The sequence below is a fragment of the Sapajus apella genome, unplaced genomic scaffold (assembly GCF_009761245.1).
Source record: "Sapajus apella isolate SASKATOON/1434 unplaced genomic scaffold, GSC_monkey_1.0 scaffold48, whole genome shotgun sequence".
Taxonomy (NCBI): Eukaryota; Metazoa; Chordata; class Mammalia; order Primates; family Cebidae; genus Sapajus; species Sapajus apella.
This window is the reverse complement of record NW_022436988.1, coordinates 7631970-7652990: the sequence shown is the minus strand read 5'-3', so window position 1 is coordinate 7652990 and position 21021 is coordinate 7631970. Positions and strand designations below refer to the sequence as shown.

The 21021-nt window shown below is 52.4% G+C and overlaps 3 protein-coding genes and 1 pseudogene across 10 annotated transcripts in view; 2 read left to right on the top strand and 2 right to left on the bottom strand.

Moving 5' to 3' along the window:
• MRPS7 (mitochondrial ribosomal protein S7) overlaps window positions 1–3808 on the top strand; it is a 5128-nt gene extending 1320 nt beyond the window's left edge. The window contains exons 4-5 of the mRNA XM_032241719.1: window positions 395–562; window positions 3122–3808. Of these exons, the coding sequence (XP_032097610.1) occupies window positions 395–562; window positions 3122–3343 (390 nt within the window). The 3' untranslated portion in view covers window positions 3344–3808. The remainder of the gene's footprint in view (window positions 1–394; window positions 563–3121) is intronic.
• MIF4GD (MIF4G domain containing) lies at window positions 3654–8675 on the bottom strand. Of its 7 annotated transcripts, none has more exons than XM_032241717.1 (6): window positions 8388–8675; window positions 7563–7694; window positions 5490–5599; window positions 5181–5336; window positions 4976–5068; window positions 3654–4402 (listed from the first exon to the last, which is right to left on the bottom strand). In XM_032241717.1, exons 2-6 carry the CDS (start codon window positions 7642–7644, stop codon window positions 4175–4177), a joined length of 669 nt encoding a protein of 222 aa, XP_032097608.1. In that variant the 5' UTR covers window positions 7645–7694; window positions 8388–8675; the 3' UTR covers window positions 3654–4174. The 7 variants fall into 7 exon arrangements, with proteins under 7 accessions (XP_032097608.1, XP_032097607.1, XP_032097606.1 ...); XM_032241716.1 differs by having other exon boundaries at window positions 8342–8669; XM_032241715.1 differs by having other exon boundaries at window positions 8588–8669.
• LOC116525423 lies at window positions 8406–10739 on the top strand (annotated as a pseudogene).
• The window catches only part of SLC25A19 (solute carrier family 25 member 19), a 15103-nt gene continuing 4774 nt past the window's right edge, over window positions 10693–21021 (bottom strand). Inside the window, exons 5-8 of one of the 2 annotated variants that reach the window (XM_032241704.1) lie at window positions 19667–19837; window positions 15336–15519; window positions 14532–14662; window positions 10693–11355 (exon numbers count right to left, since the gene is read on the bottom strand). In XM_032241704.1, coding sequence (XP_032097595.1) covers window positions 11167–11355; window positions 14532–14662; window positions 15336–15519; window positions 19667–19837 — 675 coding nt within the window. In that variant the 3' untranslated portion in view covers window positions 10693–11166. The remainder of the gene's footprint in view (window positions 11356–14531; window positions 14663–15335; window positions 15520–19666; window positions 19838–21021) is intronic. The other variant, XM_032241705.1, reaches the window with a different exon arrangement.

The window sequence follows — 21021 nt, the reverse complement described above, 5'->3', positions numbered from 1 at the left end:
TTAAGATTAATTTCCCTGCATGTGTAGGGGCTTTAACGAAGGCCTGTAGGAGTCAACAACTGCCATTCCTTGGTGTTTCGGAAATAAACACACAATTTTTTTTTTTTTTTTTACTAGAAAGGAATCCCTGAGACACACAGTTTAAAAAAAAAAGGAAAAAAATAGAACAACTGCCATTCGCCACCCCACCTCCCATGCCACAAATCTCAGTCCACTCTTTTTGTCCTAGTCTAGCAAAGGGAGAGGCACTCAAACTTCGTTTTGGATGTGCTGTGAGAGGAGCTGCTTTGCCATAGCAGGACCAGAGGATGGGAGTAAAGGACAAGGTACTAGCTTGGCTAGGTAAACCCTTTAGGGAGCCTGGGGCAGCCTCTTCCACTGTATTCCTTTGCAGACTCTGGAAGCTGTGAAAAGGAAGCAGTTTGAGAAGTACCATGCCGCTTCTGCAGAGGAACAGGCAACCATTGAACGGAACCCCTACACCATCTTCCACCAAGCACTGAAAAACTGTGAACCTATGATTGGGCTGGCACCCGTCCTCAGAGGAGGCCGTATATATCAGGTGAATGAACGGACAGGGCAAGAAAGCAGGACTACCCACAGGCCAGCTGCGGTGGTGCACACCTGTACTCGCAGCACTTTGGGAGGCCAAGGAGGGTAGATCACCTGAGGTCAGGAGTTTGAGACCAGCCTGGCCAACATGGTGAAACCCTGTCTCTACTAAAAGTATAAAAATTAGCCGGACTTGATGGCACATGCCTGTAATCCCAGATACTTAGAGACTGAGACAGAATTGCTCGAACATGGGAGGCAGAGGTTGCAGTGAGCTGAGATCATACCACTGTACTCCAGCCTGGGTGACAGAGTGAGACTTTGTCTCAAAAAAAAAAAAAAAAAAAAAAGCAGGACTCCCCACATAGGTGGTACTTGGGAGTTGGGTCAAGATCGATAGCTCACTAGCTGGTACAGTGGGATTATACCTGTAATCTCAGCACTTTGGGAGCCTAATGCAGGATAGCTTGAGCTCAAGAGTTAGAGACGAGCAGGAGACTGGTCTCTATGGAGACCCTGTCTCTACAAAAAAAAAAAAAACACAAAAATTAGCCAGGTGTGGTGGTGTGCACCTGTGGTCCCAATTACTCAGGAGGCTGAGGTGGGAGGATCACTTTAGTCCAGGAGGTCAAGGCTGCAGTGAGTTGTGATTGCGCTACTGCATTCCATCCTGGGCAAGAGAGAGAAAGACCTTGTCTCCAAAAAAAAAAAAAAAAAAAGTTGAGGCTGCATTGGTCCACTCCTTTGAGTCCTGTAGTATAAAAATTATAGGCTGGGTGAGGTGGCTCATGCCTATAATCCCAGCACTTTGGGAGGCCAAGGCGGGTGGATCACGAGGTCAAGAGATCGAGACCATCCTGGTCAACAAGGTGAAACCCCATCTCTATTAAAAATTAGCTGGGCATGGTGGCGCGTGCCTGTAGTCCCAGCTACTCGGGAGGCTGAGGCAGGAGAATTGCTTGAACCCAGGAGGCGGAGGTTGCGGTGACCTGAGATCGCACCATTGCACTCCAGCCTTGGTAACAAGAACAAAACTCCATCTCAAAAAATACAAAAATTATAGGCAGTAGGCAGAAGTTGGAAGAGAGTAAAAAAGTTTGTAAATGAATGACATCTGGGAGCCTACCACCTGGCCTTTCTCTGTCAAGCCTTGTGTGTGTCCTAACTTGTAAAATTCTCATGGTGAGGGACAATTCATATCCTCTCTTTCTACCAGTGCTTAGCATAGTGCTTGACCCATAACTGATGCTTCATCACTGTTTGCTGAATGGTGATAGGTATCTCTTTCATAGCATTTCATTATATTTTATTGTCATAAGTGAGTTTTCTTGTGTTTTTTTTCTATATAAACTCCATAGGGGACAGGGCTGGTGGCTCACACCTGTAATCCCAGCACTTTGGGAGGCTGAGATGGGCGGATCACCTGAGGTGGGGAGTTTGAGACTGGCCTGGCCAACATGGAGAAACCCCATTTTTACTAAAAACACAAAAAATTTAGCTGGGTGTTGTGGTACATGCCTGTAATCCTAGCTACTTGGGAGGCTGAGGCAGGAGAATCACTTGAACCCGGAAGGCGGAGGTTGCAGTGAGCCAAGATTGTGCCATTGCACTCCAGCCTGGGCAACGAGAGCAAAACTCTGGGAAGAAAACAAACAAAAACTCCATAGGGATAGGGACTTCCTCATTATTGTCTGCCCTCTAGTGTCTGGCATGGTACCTGACACATAGTGAGGGCCTGGCAAATAATTTTTGGACACAGGGTCTTGTTTTTCTTTAAATGTTCTTACAGGGTCTTGCTTTTTGTTCTTTTCTTTTTTATTTTTACTTTTATTTATTTTTTTGAGACGGAGTTTCACTCATGTTGTCTGGAGTGCAATGGTGTGATCTCAGCTCTCTGCAGCCCCCACCTCCCGGGTTCAAGTGATTCTCCTGCCTCAGCCGCCAACTTCCCCCACCCAGTAGTTGGGATTACAGGTGTCCACCACCACGCCTGGCTAATTTTTTTGTATTTTTAGTAGAGATGGGGTTTTGCCTTGTTGGCCCGCCTGGTCTGGAACTCCTGGCCTCTGGCGGTCCACCTGCCTTGGCCTTCTTTAACTGTTCTCATAGATACTGAAGGAGTCTTGTTTTTAGGTACCTATGGTCTGAGGTGGGTAAGTCACCCCAGCTAATGGGGCTTTTCCCATTTGGTTCTTACAACAACTTGGCAGGACTACCATTTAGGAGAGGAAAAGGCCAGTGCTTTTTTTCCTTTTAATGTATATGGAGACAGGGTCTTGTTATTTTGACCAGGCTGATCTTGAACTCCTGGGCTCAAACCATCCTCCTGCCTCAGCCTCCTAAAGTGCTGGGATTATAGGTGTGAGCCACTGTGCCTGGAGAAGCCAGTGCTTAACGAGTGTTTGCTGAATGAATGCCTCTTGTATCTGCTACATCGAGCTCACCTGAAGGTGAGGGAAGCTCAGAGAAGAAAAGACAGGCCCTTCTCCCCAGGCCTGACCCGAAGGGAAGGTGTAAGCCCCAAGCCTGGCAGACTCTTGGACGAACTTGCCTATGTCCTCTCACCCAGGTACCTACATCCCTACCCGACCGACGTCGCCGCTTCCTGGCCATGAAGTGGATGATCACTGAGTGCCGGGAGAACAAGCATCGGCGGACGCTAATGCCGGAGAAGCTGTCACACGAGCTGCTGGAGGCTTTTCATAACCAGGGCCCCGTGGTCAAGAGGAAGCATGACCTGCACAAGATGGCTGAGGCCAACCGTGCCCTGGCCCACTACCGCTGGTGGTAGAGGCTCCAGGAGCCCTGGGCCCTCTGCCGCAAGAAACAGTGTGAGCCACTGCACACTGAAAAATACCTGTGATTAAGGATGTAGCCACTTTGTAAGGGTGGGCAAGCCTCAGAAGAAAGATGCAGCAGCACGTTTACTGTCCAGGATCCTTTCTTTGAGGCTAGAACTTGCTCTCTCTGTCCCCATTGCCTTGTAAAGATCCCTCACTGTAAAGATCCCACATTGACTTGGGGATTTCCTGCAGGAAACTCAGGTCCCAGTCTTCTCTTCCCTCAGCTTAGGGTGGACCTTTGGATATAAAAGGAAGCAATTTTAGTATCAGAAAAGATTTATTGGAAAATTCTCACGCTGACCTGGTATAGCATGTGGTGCAGTGCCAGCATTCATTGAAACTCGCTGGAGGAAATAGGCCCATTTCCCAAGTTGTCTTTGTACAAAAAAATGTATAAAAAGTAGTTTCTGGTGTGACTTGTGCTCTGCCTCTGCCCCTTGATATCCCAAAGCATCCTACCAATGGCTATGCTTACCCGTTTTACAGATGGGTAAACTGAGGCACCAAGGTAGCAGTTACAGTAATGGTTACACAGTGTAGTGGCTCTTAGGAGCTGCCCTTCTCTGCCTGGCCCTGGTGGGAGGTGGTGGGGCAAGGGGCTCAGGGCAGGACCACGGCATAAGTGGGAAACATCTCACCAGGAGATGAGAAAGTCTAGAAGGGAAGACGCTCAAAGTCTGGAAGGTACAAGTCTTTGGGAGGGGCAGAGACTCCACTGCCAGCTTCAGAGGTGGATAGAAGAAAGGCTGGTGCTGGCGAGTTAGCCCTGATCTGGAGGCCTAGTCGGAGACTTCGCTGTAGTAATACTTGTGGGCAGCTGGTGTTGTCTTCCAGCCGGCCGCCCGGAACTCAATGATCTCCAGCAGCAATAGCTGGGCCAGGGAGCTGAGGCCGGTTGGGAGCAGGAAGCCATCCCGGATCAGCACAAAGAGCTCATCCATGCGCTGCCCGTTCATTTTCTCCAGCTGCTCCCCAACTCGGTGCAGCTGCAACACCAAACAGTCCACCTGCAGGGGACAGTGGGAGTGACACAAGTGAACCAGGGCAGGGCCAGCTTCTCACACAGCATTTGCCGAGCGCCAGGTGCTGTGCTTTGCCTTTACACTCGTTCTCTTGCTCCCTCCACCTCATCCAGTGGGTATTTCCACATCTTACAGAGAAAGAAACGAGTTCAGGGACATGACTTGAGGTCCCTCATCTAGCCAGGCTCCACTCAACGCCTGTCTCCAAACCACTTCTTCATCCCACTCTCCTGCCTCCCCCACATTGCCTGACCCTGGTTTGGCCTCAGGGCCATCTGTACCCACAGCTGGCCATGGCTCGCATGGCCACCATCATAGGTTGGCTTTCTGACTGGGAAGGAAGCTGCTGAACCAGTAGGTTTTGGCTGCTTTCTGTTCTGGATAAATTCCACACCTGACAGCTGGTCGTGTAACTCTGACAGGCCTTAAACACCCCCACACTCCTGCCCCAGAAGTGACATCCTCAAAGGCCTCACTGAGCAGTGGGCTGGCACTCGGCTGAGCCAGACTGTTCATCCCGCAGCCTTCTGTGCCTATGCTGGGACTGGGGCCACCCACCTCCTCCTCCTTGCTCAAACTGTCTGGCTGGGCCAGCCGGAAGAGGCAGTCATAGACGGGGTTCACCAGGGCCATCATGGGCATGTTGTTCACCTGTGAGGGGGAGGAGGGGCCAGGGCACCGGGCTTAGTGACCAAGGGGAGCAGTCCAACCTGGGCCTCGAGATGGCCATGTCTGCCTCCCAGGGTGGCTGCCAGGGCCTCACCCTCAGGTAGTCAAAGATGTTGCAGATAAAGGTGACATAGCAGACCCAGCCCTGCAGGGAGCGTGCTCGCAGCTGCTCCCGAGCCTGGTACTCCTGCTGCAGTCGGTTGAGGAGTCCGCGCCGGAAGACACTCTGGCCTGCTTGTTTACTCTCTGCCTGTGAGCCAGGGAGAGGAAGGTGAAGGGCGGGGGGTGGTGCCCCTGCAACCCCACCCATCCTATGCCTGTCTCTGTCCTGCAGGCCAGGCCTTCTGCCCACTCCTGAAGCACCTTCCTCAAAGCAGCTTCCTTTACTCTCCCAACCCCCAACCTGAATGATGGCGTAGCACATGCGTCCTGCTTCCTTGCTGAATACACAGTCCTGCAGAGAATGGTCCACAATCACATTGGCTACTTTCTCCAAGTCCACAGCACCTGGATCTAGGGGTAGAGACAGGAGGGGAGTCTAGAGCTGCTGCTTTATCACATTTGCCTCCACGCACTTCTAAGAAGAAGTTGAGCTATTTACAGTAGAGCACTCTCATATGCTTGAAGTGAAAGAGATCAGAATCATACAGAGGACAGTGGCTCCAGTGGTGCAATCAGTTAGCGAATGGTACTTAGAAATCATGGCCAGGTGTGATGACTCACGCCTGTAATTCTAGCAATTTTGGGAGGCCGAGGTCGGTGGATTACCTGGGGTCAGGAGTTCGATACCAGCCTGGCTGACGTAGTGAAACCCCATCTCTACTAAAACTACAAAAATTAGTTGGGGATGGTGGCTTGTGCCTGTCATCTCATGTTATCCCAGCTATTCAGGAGGCTGGGGCGGGAGAATCGCTTGAACCCAGGAAGCAGAGGTTGCAGTGAGCCAAGATGGCACCATTGCGCTCCAGCCTTGGTGACAAAGCAAGACTCCATCTCAAAAAAAAAAGGAATTTCATACAGAGGGCCAGGAGCGGTGGCTCACGCCTGTAATCCCAGCACTTTGGGAGACTGAAGTGAGTGGATCACCTGAGGTCAGGAGGTCAAGACCAGCCTGGCCAACATGGTGAAACCCCATCTCTACAAAAATACAAAAAATTGGCTGGGCATGGTGGCTCACGCCTGTAATCCCAGCACTTTGGGAGGCTGAGGCAGGTGGAATCACAAGGTCAGGAGTTCAAGATCAGCCTGGCCAGTATGGACCAGGCATGGCAGGGGCCTGTGTCCCAGCTACTTGGGAGGCTGAGGCAGAAGAATCATTTAAACCTGGGAGGCAGAGGTTGCAGGGAGCTGAGATTGTGCCATTGCACTCCAGCCTGGACAACAAGGGCAAAACTGTCTCAAAAAAAAAAAAAAAAAAAAAAAAAAAAAGTCATATAGAGGACAGTGACCTTACAAATGAACAGCTTTAGCTGTCTGTCTTCTGGTTGCCCAGTCAGAGAAAATGAGGAAGGTATGTGGCTGGAAGGGACCAATCAAAATAAGAATATCGTTTTTCAGGAAAGGCATCTTTTCCTGGCACTAGGTTGAGGAAGGAATACTGACCAGAACACGTCTTCAACAGCAATTTCACAAGAAAAAGCGTTCTTATACTACACATACACAAATCCCCAACAAGAGAGGGCCACACAGGGCCTCCCAACAGGCTTGGCTTGGCACATGATGGGTCTTGCTAATTGTTGAAGACAAACTTCTGTCCCGCGTGTTACAGCAGGAAGCATCAGGCCAGGGGAATAACTATAGCTCCTCTGGCAAATGGAATATTCTCCATCCTCTGTTTCAAAGCAGGCAGCTGCGCATTCACGAGAGGGGGCTATCACAATGCAGAAGGGCAATTCAAATGTAAGCCCTTCAAGGGTAGGAGCTATGTTCTTTTTTATGGTTAAACTTTTTTTAATCTGAGGCAGGGTCTCGCTCTGTTAGCCAGGCTGGAGTTCAGTGGCTGGCTCATGGAACCTGCACCCTCACCCTCCCAGGCTCAATCAGTCCTCCTGCCTCAGCATCTTAAGTAGCTGGGACACAGGTGCGTGCCACTATGCCGGCCTAATTTTTCAATTTTTTTTTTTTTTGGTACAGATGGGGTTTGCCCCATGTTTCCCAGACTGCTCCTGAAGTCCTGGACTCAAGCAATCCACCCACGTTGGCCTTCCAAAGTGCTGGAACTACAGGCATGAGCCACTGCTCCTGGCCCTATGGTTAAGCTTTTTAAAAAGTCTTTACAGTCTGAAAGGTGACTGTGACTCATACTCCAGAATAATGACCTAAAATGTAGCTTGTCTTCCAGTTCAAGAATTACACTGGCGACTCCTATCATCACAGAATGATGGAGGCATTCACCAGGCTCAGCCCTCTGGTGCTGCCTACAGGGGCCCTTCTCTGTGGCTCCTGATCCCAGCTCAGGAGGGGCTCCCGTGCTCACCTTTGAGTGCTGTCTTCAGCAGCTGCTGGGTCTCTGCATCAAAAGACTGGATTTTATACTCCTCTCTACTGGGCTCCCCCATGACCAGCCAGCCCCGGCAGCTCTTGACTGGGCTGGGCCTAAGGACAGCACCTGGGGAGAAGAGGCGAAGGGAACGGCCTCAGGTGTGGAGCGCAGGGCGGGTTCTGTCCTGCAGGCCCTGGGCGGGGCTGACAGCGCTCGGGACAGGGGCTCCTGTGCAGTCCGTGGCGTGCAACGGTTGTGGTTGGCTGAAAGCCCAGCAGGCTTGGCTTCTGGAGGGGCCTGGGCATCAGCCAGGCACCTGCTGCTCAGTTTAGAAACCCCACGCTTGTGGGATTACACAAGAAGCTGAAGCAGGAAAGCGCCCACCCTCTAGTCCCAGCAGGAGGCAGGGGTGGACTTGGGCAGGGTGTGTGCGGGCAGACGTTAGAGTTGCTTAAAGAAACCGGCCTGACGCTGCTGGCCCGGCATGATGCCGTGTGAGGGTCAGGGTGGGAACTCCAAGCGGCGCGGCTCTGTCCCCAGCAGGGCTCCGAACCTCTCTCTCCAACCCTCTTTTCCCGGCTTTCGCCGAGTCCTTCGGTCTAAACACCCGCTGCTGCACCCCCCGAGTGCGGCTGGCCTGCGCGGATGGGGACGCCTGCGCCCTGTCCGCCGCCTCGGCCAGGCGCAGCCTGAACTCCCCGGCCCGGCCAGCTTCTCCCCAGGACAGACTGGTCGGACCGGCCCCAAAGTGGCAGCAACCCGGCCCTACCCACTCGAGACTCCTAATTCCTGAGCTCCATTCTGGATCCTTCCTTTTACGGGGGGTGGGGAGACAGGATGATGCGCCCTCGAGAGGTGGCTCCCGCCGGAGGCTCCCCTCTGGCCATAGGAGGCGCCTTCGGGGTCTCCAGCTCTCGGCCGCTCCCCCCGCGCCCCTCCCGGCGGCACAGGGTGGACTGCGGACCCCAAGGTCCAGCGTCCCCGCAGGCTGGAGAGGCGGCGTGGGCAGCTGGACCCACCTGCCGGACCGGCGGCGCGCGCGCGTGCCCGGGGCCGCCTGTAGTCTGGGAGCGCGCGACCCGCGTCAGGCGCTGCCGGGGCCGCAGTGAGCTCATCTCCTCGCGCGGCGCCGGGGAAGGGCCGGCTCGCCCGCGCCACCTGCCGGGCCCCCGCGGCACTGCCCTGGCCGCCCGGCCGCTCCGGAAGCCGAGTCGCCCGCGTGGGGCGCCGGCGGAGACGCGGAGGACCTTGCGACGCTGCCACTCCCAACCAGGTGGAGCTCGCTCGGCCTGTCCCCTCCTCACCCGGTGCGCCCCGGCCCTGTCCGGGCCCACGCCGGACCCGCCGGCTCCTCGGTCTTGCGCATGGCCCCGCACCCGGCCCTCCCCGAGCTCAGGTGCACTGGGGCTGAGGGGGCGGAAGACACCGCTGGGCCGCGCGGCGTGGAAGAAGCCTGCAGAGGGTGTGGTGGGGACACGGTGGCAGGAGAGACGGTATCTGCCCTGGTCACACCACGTTCCCCGCTCCTCCATCCCAGGCAGAGAAGGCAGGGGCTGCAGGGCCGGGGCCAGCCACGATCTCCTCCAGCTCCAAGGAGGACGTGGGCGTAGCGAGTTTCAGGTCAGAGGGGCAGCGCCGAGAAAGGGGCCCCGTGGGCAACTCGCGGCCGTCGGGTGTTGCGAGTGCCCCTGAAGGGGCGCGGACCCCACCGCCCGGCGTCTGCCCTGGGTGACGGGAGGGCACCTAGAAGGCGGGAAGAACTGCCGCGGGACTGGGAGAAGCGCTGCCGGCGCTGCCCGCGTTGCGTCCTCCCCTTAAAAGAACGGCCAAAGTGGTCACCGAAAACGGACGAGGAAAAGAACGCTCAGCTGCAGCAAAAGAAACTAATGGGCAGGAGAAAGGAAGAGAATACAGTTTAACGGAATTTCATAAAAAATACATTCAGGCCGTGCGGGGCGGCTTACACCTGTAATCCCAGCAGTTTGGGAGGCCGAGGTGGGCAGATCACCTGAGGTTGAGACCAACCTGACCAACATGGAGAAACCCCATCTCTACTAAAAATATAAAAAATTGGCCGGGCATGGTTGCGCATGCCTGTAATCCCAGCTACTCAGGAGACTGAGGCCGGAGAATCGCTTGAACCCGGGAGGCGGAGGTTTCGGTGAGCCGAGATTGCGCCATTACACTCCAGCCTGGGCAACAAGAGCCAGACTCCGCCTCAAAAAAAAAAAAAAAAAATACATTCAGGCAGCTGCATCCCCGCGGACTCCGCCGCAGCCTGGACCTTGGGAACCAGCAGCCCAGAGCCAAGATGCCCCAGCATTCAGGGCCCAGACAGACCCCAAAATCCCAGACCAGAGGCAGGGAAGGATGGTGCGTGGAGCCCAGGACCCACACACCAGGGCCAGGGCTGGAGAGGGAGGCAGAATGGAGAGCTCCCCCCAGGTGAAAGCAACCCCACAGGCCAGGCAGGTGGAGGGAAGGGTGAAGGTCGTGTTCTGGAGACCTCCTCTCAGCCTGGAACTGGTTTCTCCTCTGCCTCTCCACCTGTGGGTGTCCCTGTGCTTTGGTAACACCCTAGGCACCAGCTGTGCCCTCACCAGGCTGCCCGCCCGCCCCTTCCTTCTGCCATCCCCATCAGGGGGCTGCTTCAGAGCCCCCGCCCTTCTGGGGCTACAAAGGAGGACACACCCAAGCAGGCATTGAGTACTGATGCCACCTGTCCTGCCAACAGCTCCTCACCCAGCAAGGCTGACCCAGCCCAGGGTGAAAGAGGAGCCTGTAGACTGGGGAAAGGCTGCACCTTCATCCATGCCTGCCTATGGCATGGCCTCTTTGCTTCCTGCACAGGCGCTGAGATCTGCTTCCCATGGAGTCCCACTGAGCCCCACGGCCATGGCCAGCCTGGTCCTGGGAGAGGACAGCCTGGGTAGTGGTGTGTCTGCAGACACCAAGATCTGGGCATGGGGCCCAGGAAGTGACTGGCTCAGCCTGGAGTCTCCACCAGCACTAGCAGAGCTGCCAAGGGCTGCAGCTATGGAGAACAAGGGATTTGAGGAAGGCAGAAGTCCCTTCCCTCAAACTTTGTGAGCAGGAAGGAGATGGTCCAGAGGAGATGGAGGAATAAGATAAGGAATGTGCATTTAGCTTTAACGTCTATTAAATAGGTTGGGAAAAACAGGCCAAGTGTGGGGACCTGACTCCTGCAGAGGCCCTAGCACAGCCCTCTGCACTCCAGCTGCAGCCCCATCCAGACCAGGAGCTGTCGGGTGTTGTGTTCTGGCTGACAGGTGTAGGATGGCGTCTGTTTCCTTTGGAGTGTGGGCTGGTCAGAGGAGAACCAGCAACTTCATGCTCCTTCTCACTACCTCGTTGGATCGTTGGTTCACCACAGACCACGTCCTGGATTCCCTCTGATTTGCTCACTGGGAATGCCCTGGACCTTCTGGTGGTATCCCAGCTGGGTGGGTTCAAGGCCGCCACCCTGCTCAGGGCAGCTAGCCTGCAGGGAAGGGCCAGGTGGCACCTCTCAGTGGAGACTGAGTCTTCCTTCCTTCAGGAGGCTGCCTCCAGGGACGACCTGGGGTCCTTCCTGCCCTCAGCGCTGGCTGGTTGTCTTGTTCATGCAGTGGAAGATGTTACAGAAGAGTTCATACCAGAAGAACATGAAGCCCGTGGAGAGGGCAGCCTTGAGCAGGCTGGGGGACAGGCCCTTGAAGAAGCCCAGGGTACCTTCCTCTTGCAGCACCTGCTTGGTACAGTCCACGAGGCCCTTGTATTTCCGCACCTGGGGAAAGGAAAGGGGCGAGAGATGGATGTCCACTCTGCTGCCATCAACACAGGCCCTGGCACGCCACAGCTCTCAAGAAGTACTTGCTGGACAAAGCAACGAATGCAAAATAGCAAATATTTTTATTTTTATTTTTTGTTGAGGCAGAGTCTCACTCTGTCGCCCAGGCTGGAGTGCAGTGGCACAATCTTGGCTCACTACAGCCTCTGCCTCCCGGGTTCAAGCGATTCTCCTGCCTCATCCTTCCAAGTAGCTGAGATTACCGGCGCATACCACCACACCTGGCTAATTTTTTGTATGTTTAGTAGAGATGGGGTTTCACCATGTTGGCCAGGCTGGTCTTGAACTCCTAACCTCAGGTGATCCACCCGCCTCAGCCTCCCAAAGTGCTGGGATTACAGGTGTGGGCAACCACACCTGGCTCAAAACAGCAAATAAATTAACCTCATTCTTTCTACTGCAATTGGGTTAAGACTGAACAGATGACAGGCCAAGAAGTCAGCAGCTAGACAGAGCTTCTTCCTGCCCAAGAAGAACGGCTGCCTATGGCTCCAAAGTATCCAGCAATGGCTCAGAAACCTCTTCCCAGAGGTGTCTCTGACCCTTCATCTCAGCCGGGCCCTCCCTGCCTTCAGCCTCATTCTCTCCAGCTGATTTCACACACTGCTGCCAGCCATTCGTCCCCAGGCACAGTCCTCAGGCCTGGCTTCCCCTCCAAAAGCTGCAATAACTCCTAGTGACAAGGACATCATGAGAAATCAGGTCCAAACCCCAAGAGCTGCTGTTCAAGTCACTCCACCGTTTGGTGTTGACTTCCCTCCCTGATCTGACCACCACTGGTCTTCCCACGTGCCCTTCGCACCTCTGGCCAAACTGGATTACACTAGTCTTCGTTAGCAGCAAGGCCTCCCTCTGCCATGCTGGGCTCTCGCCATCGCTCCCTGTCCAAATTCAAACTGTCCCTTCATGCTGGTGCAGTGGTGCATGCCTGTAGATCTAGCTACTTGGGACGCTGAGCCCAGAGGTTTGCTTGAGCCCAGGAGTTCAAGATCAGCCTAGGCAACAGAGCAATATCACATCTTAAAGAAAAGGGCCAGGTGTGGTGGCTCACATGTGTAATCCCAGCACTTTGGGAGGCAGAGGTGGATGGATCACCTGAGGTCAGGAGTTCAAGAACAGCCTGACCAACATGGAGAAACCCCATCTCTACTAAAAATACAAAATTAGCCAGGCACGGTGGTGCATGCTTGTAATCTCAGCTACCTGGGAGGCTGAGGCAGGAGAATTGCTTGAACCTGGGAGGTGGAAGTTGCAGCGAGCTGAGATCATGCCACTGCACTCCAGCCTGGGCAACAAGAGCAAAACTCCAATTCAAAAAAAAAAAAAAAATGGCGGTGCGGCGGCTTATGCCTGTAATCCCAGTACTTTGGGAGGCTGAGGCAGGCAGATCACCTGAGGTCGGGAGTTTGAGACCACCCTGGCCAACATGGTGAAACCCTGACTCTACTAAGAATACAAAAATTAGCCAGGCGTGGTGGTGGGCACCTGTAATCCCAGGTACTTTGGAGGCTGAGGCAGGGGAATTGCTTGAATCTGGGAGGCAGAGGCTGCAGTGAGCCGAAATCGTGCCACTGCACTCCAGCCTAGGTGACAGAGACTGTCTTGAAAAAAAATTTTTAGTAGACTCAACTATATATTTTTAGTAGAGATGGAGTTTCACCATTGTGAGACATGGTTTTACCATGTTGGCCAGGGTGGTCTTGAACTCTTGACCCTGGGTCAACCGCCTGCCTTGGCCCCCCAAAGTGCTGGGATTATGCCTGGCCCTCAGTTGTACTTTCCGTGTACTAGGAAGGTTGACCATCCAGAAAAAAAAAAAAACATACATATATATATATATATATATATATATATATGCTGCTCAAATTCAATTCACCCCATTCCAGAACAGCTACAGCAAAACTCCTCTGTTTTTTAATATTTGGGGACCTTCCTCATGTGAATGCGTTCTATGTTGACACTGTACGGACAGGTTTATTTGTTTGTTTTGAGATGCAGTCTTGCTCTGTTGCCCAGGCTGGAGTACAGTGGCGCAATCTCGGCTCACTGCAACCCCCGCCTCCCGGGTTCAAGCAAATCTCTTGTCTCAGCCTCCTGAGTAGCTGGAACTATAGGCACCTGCTATTTTTTATATTTTTATAAATATAAACTCCTGGCTAATTTTTATATTTTTGTAGAGACGGGGTTTTACCATGTTGATCAGGCTGGTCTTGAACTCCTGACCTCAGGAGATCCACCTGCCTTGGCCTCCCAAAGTGCTGGGGCTATAGGTGTGAGTCACTACATCCAGCCTCTGGACATGTTTTAAGAGCAGAAACTGGGCTAGGTGCAGTGGCTCATGCCTATAATCCCAGCACTTTGGGAGGTGGAGTCAGGAGTGTTCAAGACCAGCCTAGGAAACAGAGTGAGACCCTGCTTCTATCTTTTTTTTTTTTTTTTGAGGCAGAGTCTTGTTCGGTCGCCAGGCTAGAGTGCAGTGGTGCAATCTTGGCTCACTGCAACCTCTACCTCCCAGGTTCAAGTGATTCTCCCGCCTCAGCCTACTGAGTAGCTGGGTCTACAGGCGTGTGCCACCATGCCCAGCTAATTTTTTTTTTTTTTTTAAAGACGGGGTTTCACCATGTTGGTCAGGCTGGTCTTGAACTCCCGACCTCAGGTGATCCGCCCACCTTGGCCTCCAAAGTGCTTGGATTACAGGCGTAAGCCACCACACCCGGGCCCCAGCTAATTTTTGTAATTTTAGTAGAGACGGGGTTTTACCACATTGGCCAGGATGACCTTGTGATCTGCCCGCCTTGGCCTCCCAAAGTGCTGGGATTACAGGCATGAGCCACCGCTCCCGGCCAACCCTGCCTCTATTTTAAAGAAGAAGAAAAAGAAGAAAAAAAGAGCAGACACTGTATATCCTTGGCCCAGATCCTTCCACAGTGCACAGGACCCAGGGCTTGTGTGCAGCTTTCCCATATACTTGGGGATCTCTAGGGATGAACTGGAGGTGAAGGGGCCATGGCCAGGGGCCAAGCTGCCCAGTGGGTAGGAGCTGATTACTGGTTTCCTCATGTGCCCAGTGATGGCAAGGGTCAGAGCTGTCTGCCCGGGAATGAATGGCTCACCTGGCCAAAGGCAGCTCTGGCATGCTCGAACCCTCCAACCTGTAGCCGCTTCTTGAAGAGGTCCAGGGGATATGTCAGGGTCTTGCTGATGACACCAGCTCCACTGCCACAAAGCAGGTTTTTGAGGTTCTCTGAACCAGAAAAGTGGGGTGGGGAGAACGGATGAGAGAAATGCAGTCTATGAGGCACGACTTGAAAGGTGCCAGGGCTGAGCCCCCACCACAAACCAAACCCAAGGCCAGCACTTCAGCCTGACCTCCGCTGGTCCTCCCATTCCAAAGAGGAATGTAATCTACAGGGAGGAGAGCCACACAGCCACTTCTGGTGGAGTGATCTGGGCTGGATGGGCTGGTGGTGGCAGTCCCCCAGCTGGAGGCAATGTGGGCCTCACTTCTGCAGTGTGACTCAGTTCAGGGCTGGAGAGGGATCAGGATGCCCCACCCCTCCCCAGCCTTCCCCCACCCCCAACCCCCGACTCCCCCTGCCCAGAAAAAGCAACCGAAGAACCTCAACCAAAAAACAAGCAGTTTGCAATTTGGACTTCTGACAAAAATGAAAACCATGACCAGTCACTGGAAGTAAATTTCAGTCATGCCAGTGATAGGTGTGGCAGGAGCTGGAAGAAATCAAGTCCTCTGCAAGCAGTTGCAGTTGTTTTGTTTGCCACATTACAGAGCCGGGCACAGGGACCCGCAGGGTCTTCCCTTTGGACAGGAGAATTTTAGCTCCTTTATGATTTGGATGGAAGGGGGCGTTCTGGCAGCTGGGGTGGTAGGGTTCCCTCTCATGTGAGGGCTGCCTCACCATTTTTCTTTCCTTCGGCTGGCATGGCCCACTCGTACATGTGCTTCAAGGAACTGTAGCAGGAGAACTGCAGCCCGGCGTAGGGGAAGATGGCGATCAAGGTTGGGGTCAAGCCTTTGTAGAAGACCAAGGGGCCCTCGTTCCTATACATGGTCCCCACGGCATGGCGCAGTGTGTTATAAACCTGGACACACACACACGCACCTTGAATGAGCTCAGTGAGGTGGTTTTAGCCCTTGAACAGCCCATCAGAGCTATGTCCCCTTGACTAAAATCTCAGCTACCAGGAGCGTAACTCCTCCTGTGAGAAAGACAGTCAAAGGAAATGCTGGACAGAGATTCAAAGGGTGGCATTTTCCAGAAACTCCCCCTTCTACACATGTATACCACTGTTATATCCACAGGTGTGCACAAAAGTATGTGTCCAAGAGTCACTGCAGCATCCTGGGGAAGGGCTAACGGTTCGATGTCCATCTGTGGGTGATGGTTACATAAATTACGGGACACCAGCTCACAAGAACATAGTGCAGCTGTTCAAATAGGAAGGTGCAGCCGAGCGCAGTGGCTCACACCTGTAATCCCAGAGCTTTGGAGAGGACAAGTTGGGTGGATCACTTGAAGCCAGGAGTTTGAGACCAGCCTGGCCAACATGGTGAAACCCTGTCTCTACTAAAAATACAAAAATTAACTGGGCCTGGTGGCTCATGCCTGTAATCCTAGCTTCTTGGGAGGCTAAGGCACAGGAATTGCTTGAACCTGGGAAGCGGAGGTTGTGGTAAGCTGAGATTGCACCACGGTACTCCAACCTGGGTGACAGCTGGACACTCTGTCTCAAAAACAAAAACAAATAAATAATAAAAATAAAGTAGAGAGGAGGTCTTGCTATGTTGCCCAGACTGGTCTTGTACTCCTGACCTCAAGTGATCCTCCCTCCTTGGCCTCCCAAAGTGCTGCGATTACAGGCTTGAGCCACCGCATGCAGCCAAGCATGTTACTTAGAATTGTGGAAGGAAATAAAGAAACAGCTCTAAGTATTAAAAATGGTAACCTCTGGGGATTGGAGTCAGGAAGCAGCTGATATTTGTTTAAATTATAATTCATGAAGAACTGTCTTTGTAACCTTGATACACCTTATATGTTATAAGACGTTTTATTGTTCAAGGTGAGGTTTACAATGTGGTTGTGACTAGTCTAAGGCAGGTGGAGAGTTCTGCAGGTTTTAACCAGGTCTCTTCCCCTCAATTTCATGACTAAGATATTCTCCGATCATTCTAGACTCTAAAATCCAACATGCCAATAGTTTAATCTAGAGGTAATATGCTATTGACTTTTTTTTTAGACTGACTCTTGCTCTGTCACAAGGCTGGAGTGCAGTGGCATGAGCTCGGCTCACTGCAACCTCTGCTTCTCAGGTTCAAACGAATCTCCTGCCTCAGCCTCCCAAGTAGCTGGGACTACAAGCACGTGCCACCACACCTGGCTAATTTTTATATTTTTAGCAGAGACACGGTTTCACCATGTTGTCCAGGATGGTCTGGATCTCTTGACCTTGCTATGTTGCCTACACACACGCACTGAATGAGCTCAGTGAGGTGGTTTTAGCCCTGGAACAGCCCATCAGAGCTATGCCCCCTCGCCTAAAAACCCAGCTACCAGGAGCGAAACTCCTCCTGCGAGAAAGACAGTCAAAAGAAACACTGGACAGAGATTCAAAGGGTGGCATTTTCCAGAAACTCCCCCTTCTACACATGTATACCGCTGTTATATCCACAGATGTGTGGAGTGATCCAGGGACAGGCTGGTCCAGCCTCCCAAAGTATTAGGATTACAGGCATGCGCCGCCACGCCCGGCCCCTAGTTGCTTAAATCTGGGAGCCAGAGGTCGAAGTGAGCTGAGATTTCACCACTGCACTCTAGCCTGGGTGACAGAGCAAGACTCCGTCACAAACAAACAAAAAACCAAAAAACAACCAGAAGTTCAAGACCAGCCTGAACTTGAGTAACATAACGAGACCTTGCCCCTACAAAAATTAAAAAAAAAAATTAGGTATGGTGGCACATGCCTGTGGTCTTAGCTACTTGAGAGGTTGAGGCAGGAAGATTGCTTGAGCTTAGGAGTTCAAAGCTATAGTTAGCTATAGTAGCCACTGTACTCCAGCCTGGGTGACAAGACCCTGTCTCAAAAAAAATATATAAATAATAACAGTGGGGTGCGGTGGCTCACACCTGTAATCCCAGCATTTTGGGAGGCCAAGGCGTGTGAATCACGAGGTCAGGAGTTCAAGACCAGCCTGACCACCATGGTGAAACCCCGTCTCTACTAAAAATACAAAAAAAATTAGCCAGGCGTGGTGGTGTGCGCCTGTAATCCCAACTACTCAGGAGGCTGAGGCAGAAGAATTGCTTGAACCCAAGCGATGGAGGTTGCAGTGAGCTGAGATTGCGCCACTGCACTCCAGCCTTGGCAACAGAGCAAGACTCTGTCTCAAAAAAATAATAACAACAATAAAATTATTCTTTCTTGGTTGGGAACAGACACACACACACACACACACACACACACACACACACACGATGCTATTCTTTTTTTTTTTTTTTGAGACGGAGTTTCGCTCTTGTTACCCAGGCTGGAGTGCAATGGCGCGATCTCGGCTCACCGCAACCTCCGCCTCCTGGGTTCAGGCAATTCTCCTGCCTCAGCCTCCTCAGTAGCTGGGATTACAGGCACGTGCCACCATGCCCAGCTAATTTTTTGTAGTTTTAGTAGAGACGGGGTTTCACCATGTTGACCAGGATGGTCTCGATCTCTTGACCTCATGATCCACCCGCCTCGGCCTCCCAAAGTGCTGGGATTACAGGCTTGAGCCACTGCGCCCGGCCCACACGATGCTATTCTAATATGTCCAGGAAACAGAGATTATGGTGGGAAAGTCTATTTCAGGAATCAATCCCTTGCTTTCACTCAGTAAATTCTTCCTTGAGTCTAACTATCCCATTTCCGCCACCCCATTCTTTGTGGAAACCAAAGACACTCTGGCATTTGGCTGGGTGCAGTGGCTCACACCAGTAATCCCAGCACTTTGGGAGGCCAAGGCGGGTGGATCACCTGAGATCAAGAGTTCGTGACCAGCCTTGGCAACATGGTGAAACCCCATCTCTGTTAAAAATATAAAAATAAGCTGGGTGGGGTGGCACATGCCTATAATCCCAGCTACTCAGAGGGCTGAGGGAGGAGAATCACTTGAACCCAGGAGGCACAGGTTGCAGTGAGCTGAGATTGCGCCACTACACTCTAGCCTGGGCAACAAAGTGAGACTCTGTTTCAAACAAACAAACAAACGAAAAACCAAAGATGCTCTCATAATACTCCAGCAATAAGTTCTTGGGTGTCACTTTCCCAGATGCAGTCCTTGACCTAGCCCACTGCTGGGTATTCAATTGTTCTGTTTCACACTGGTAGGTTCTGTCTCCCCAGGGAGGCTGTGAGCTCTTTCGAGGCAGAGACACAGCGCACCCTGCACAGTACTGCCCACGGTCATGGGTTTTATAGACTGACTGCCACAAACGGAAAACCCAAACCTCTCCCAGCTTTGTCTTCTGCAAGGACAAGAACTCATCCTTTACCGAGTGCGGTGGCTCACGCTTGTATCCCAGCATTTTGGGAGGCTGAGGTGGGCAGACTGCCTGAGTTCAAGAGTTTGAGACCAGTCTGGGCAACATGATGAAACCCTGTCTCTAAAAAAATACAAAACTTAGACAGATTTAGTCTCAGTTACTGGGGAGGCTGAGGCAGGAGGATCGCTTGATCCCAGGAGGTCGAGGCTGCAGTGAGCAGTGATTGTGTCACTGCACTCTAGCCTGAGCAATAAAACAAGACCCTGTCTCAAAGTGTGTATATATATATATATGGGCTGGGTGCGGTGGCTCATACCTGTAATCCTGGCACTTTGAGATGCCAAGGTGGGCAAATTGCCTGAGGGTCAGAAGTTTGAAACCAGCCTGGCCAACATGGTGAAAGCTGTCTCTACTAAAAATACAAAAAATTAGCTGGGCACCTGTAATCCCAGCTACTTGGGAGGCTGAGGTAGGAGAATTGCTTGAACCCCGAAGTTGGAGGTTAAAGTGAGCCAAGATCACGTCTCTGCACACCAGCCTGGGTGACAGAGCGAGATTCCGTCAAAAAAAAAAGAAAAAGAAAAATGTATATCTATTTATAAAATATACCAAAAAAAAAAAAAAGAACATGCTTATCAAATAAAGGATAAAAAATAACACAACCCCTGTGACACCTTCCTATATGGGGTCCCCTGGTCAGGCCCCTGGCCACTCACCTTGGGCTCACCCTGAGCTGCAAAGCGGGTACGCAGAACATCCACAGGGTGCACAGCGAGGGTGGCTACACAGGCAGACAGGCCACCGCACACAAAGTGCACTGAGAACTCCCGGGCGTCGTACACGCTGCCTCTGTGGACCAGCTCCGTCAGCATTTCAAATGACAAGAACTGCAACAGCAAATGAAGAAGTCCCTGATAGCCAAAAGGATGAAGGCAAGGACCAAATACTCCCCAAGTGCATCGCCTGTGACCTGGCTGGGACCCAGGTGTAGGGGCGAGGGAAAGGTCAGGAAATGTTCTTCCTGAGCAGTGAGAGCATGCAATAAATATAAAACTCTATGCAAAACTCAGATGCCATTTGATACTCTGAGTAGAGCCAGATTCCCAAAGGGTTAAGAAGATATATGGGCGCTGGGCCCAGTGGCTCATGCCTGTAATCCCAGCACTTTGGGAGGCCGAGGTGGGTGGATCACAAGGTCAGAAGTTCGAGACTAGCATGGCCAACATAGTGAAACCCCATCTCTACTATAAATACAAAAATTAGCTGGGCGTGGTGGTGGGCACCTGTAGTCCCAGCTACTTGGGAGGCTGAGGCAGGAGAATCGCTTGAACCCAGGAGGTGGGGTTTGCACTGAGCCAAGATCATACTACAGCCTGGGTGACAGAGCAAGACTCCATCTTAAAAAAAAAAAAAAAGATACATGATGGAAAAATGTACATCAGGAAATGCCACTGGCTAGCTTCGTTTTCTGAGAACTGGAAAAGACGGCCATGTTCCGATTCCTGCAGGAACCCCCTTCAGTGCAGCTTGCGGTGGCGCTGTCTGAGAAGCACTCTTTTCTGCGGCAGGGTCTGTCAGGAGCACATTCCACAGGGTGACTCCCTTACATTCAGATCTTTCTTTGTTTTGTTTTTTGAGACAGAGTGTTGCTCTGTCACCCAGGCTGGAGTGCAGTGGCACAATCTCAGCTCACTGCAACCTCTGCCTCCTGGGTTCAAGTGATTCTCCTGCTGCAGCTTCCCGAGTAGCTGGGATTACATGTGCCCGCCACCACACCCAGCTAATCTTTTTTTTTTTTGAGACGCAGTTTTGCTCTTATTGCCCAGGCTGGAGTGCAATGGTGTGATCTCAGCTCACCTCAACCTCTGCCTCCTGGGCTCAAGCGATTCTCTTGCCTCAGCCTTCCGAGTAGCTGTGATTACAGGCATGTGCCACCATGCCCAACTAATTTTGTATTTTTAGTAGACATGGGGTTTCTCCATGTTGGTTAGGCTGGTCTTGAATTCCTGACCTCAGGTGATCAACCCACCTCGGCCTCCCAAAGTGCTGGGATTACAAATGTGAGCCGCTG